Here is a 1383-nt window from a genome sequence, read left to right on the forward strand (position 1 = left end):
ACAGAAATAGGGTTCAGAATAGATAAAAGTTCCAGGAAAATGTTATAATCGCTGGTCTGAGATATTAAAGGTCCTAATATCCAACTTTGGTCTGATAATAATCCATCAGGAAATTCAGATGTCATTGCTTCATCATAAACAAAAAGCATCACTTTTTTAGAAACCTGGTAAACATATTTATGGAGGTACACGATGAGTTCTGACTACAAACCTTTGGATAAAAGGGACAAACAAACCTCCTCTGCTGCTCCTCAATCTTCCTGCTCCATAATCCACCATCTGAGAATGAAAGTTGGTAGGAAGATGAAGAAAAACCTTATTAGAGTTCTTTATTACAGTGAGACTCACAGTAGAGTGTTGTCTGCTTGTGGGAAATGTAAAGAATTCAACGCATCATATGTAGAAAAATGATGGTCCAGCTGTGAGAATGTCAGAGCAGAAAGTTCCTGTTCCTCCTCTGACTGTCTTCACCTGCAGACTCCTCCAGAAGATGCTGATTCCTACGCCTCCATCAGCTTCTCCAGGAACACCAACAACAGACGGCAGGTAAGCTGTGAGACTGTAATGATGATTTAGTGAGGATGTTATCACTGAAACATCAGTCTGTCTAAAGTGTTGTTGCTGCTCATCAACTAAAGACATGACATTACTGTGGATGTTTGTGGATAAAGTTGATTCTGTTGTTTGTCTCTCAGGTTCTGGACAAAGATGATGGAGGAGATGCAGTGATCTACAGCACTGTTAAAGTGTCTTCTTGTGGTCATGATCCCATCAGCCTCCATTAAACCAACAGATGAGAGTCACAGCAAATGTTCATCTGAGGATTTGTTAGAATCCTGCATTCAGATCTTGAAGATCATGTTTTTATAGAAGCTCCAGGACTTTAATCTTACATCTGTTCAGTTCAACCCACATATATGTTAACATATGAATACTGTTTTCTTAAGACCCCACTTCCTGATCTGAAAGATGCTGCATCAAATGTTGCAGTTCCTCAAAAGACCACTGGAGGCAGGTTACAAAAGTGAGCAACTTCAAAAGTCCAACTTCCCAAATATAAACCAGTTCGCAGCTCAGTTTTAAAGACGTTGATAATATATTTTGCTTTACAGTGTTCCTTCTATATAATGCAGTTTATCGTTGCTCGCTTTGTGTTAATGCATTTTTTTTACTGTATTGGGTTCTGTGTCTGGATTGGCTAATGATTATTGTCAACAAATCTCACAGCGTTTGCTGTACAGAATCTGCTTAATATAACAAATGTTATTTTCATGTAAAAGTTTGAGCTTTGCAAGTTTAAATAAGAGAGAAATGTTTAAAAATGTTCATGCTTGTGAGACAAAAGTGTATAAAGTGTGTAGTGAGAAATCCTACAGCTTTAAA

At 37.8% G+C, this 1383-nt stretch overlaps 1 protein-coding gene across 1 annotated transcript in view; it reads left to right on the forward strand.

The window, feature by feature from the left end:
• Positions 1-1383, forward strand: part of LOC112158642 — a 4288-nt gene extending 2905 nt beyond the window's left edge. Inside the window, exons 4-5 of the mRNA XM_036212902.1 lie at positions 478-546; positions 696-1383. Of these exons, the coding sequence (XP_036068795.1) occupies positions 478-546; positions 696-785 (159 nt within the window). The 3' untranslated portion in view covers positions 786-1383. The remainder of the gene's footprint in view (positions 1-477; positions 547-695) is intronic.

Source organism: Oryzias melastigma, linkage group LG7, assembly GCF_002922805.2.
Source record: "Oryzias melastigma strain HK-1 linkage group LG7, ASM292280v2, whole genome shotgun sequence".
In the NCBI taxonomy this organism is placed as follows: domain Eukaryota; kingdom Metazoa; phylum Chordata; class Actinopteri; order Beloniformes; family Adrianichthyidae; genus Oryzias; species Oryzias melastigma.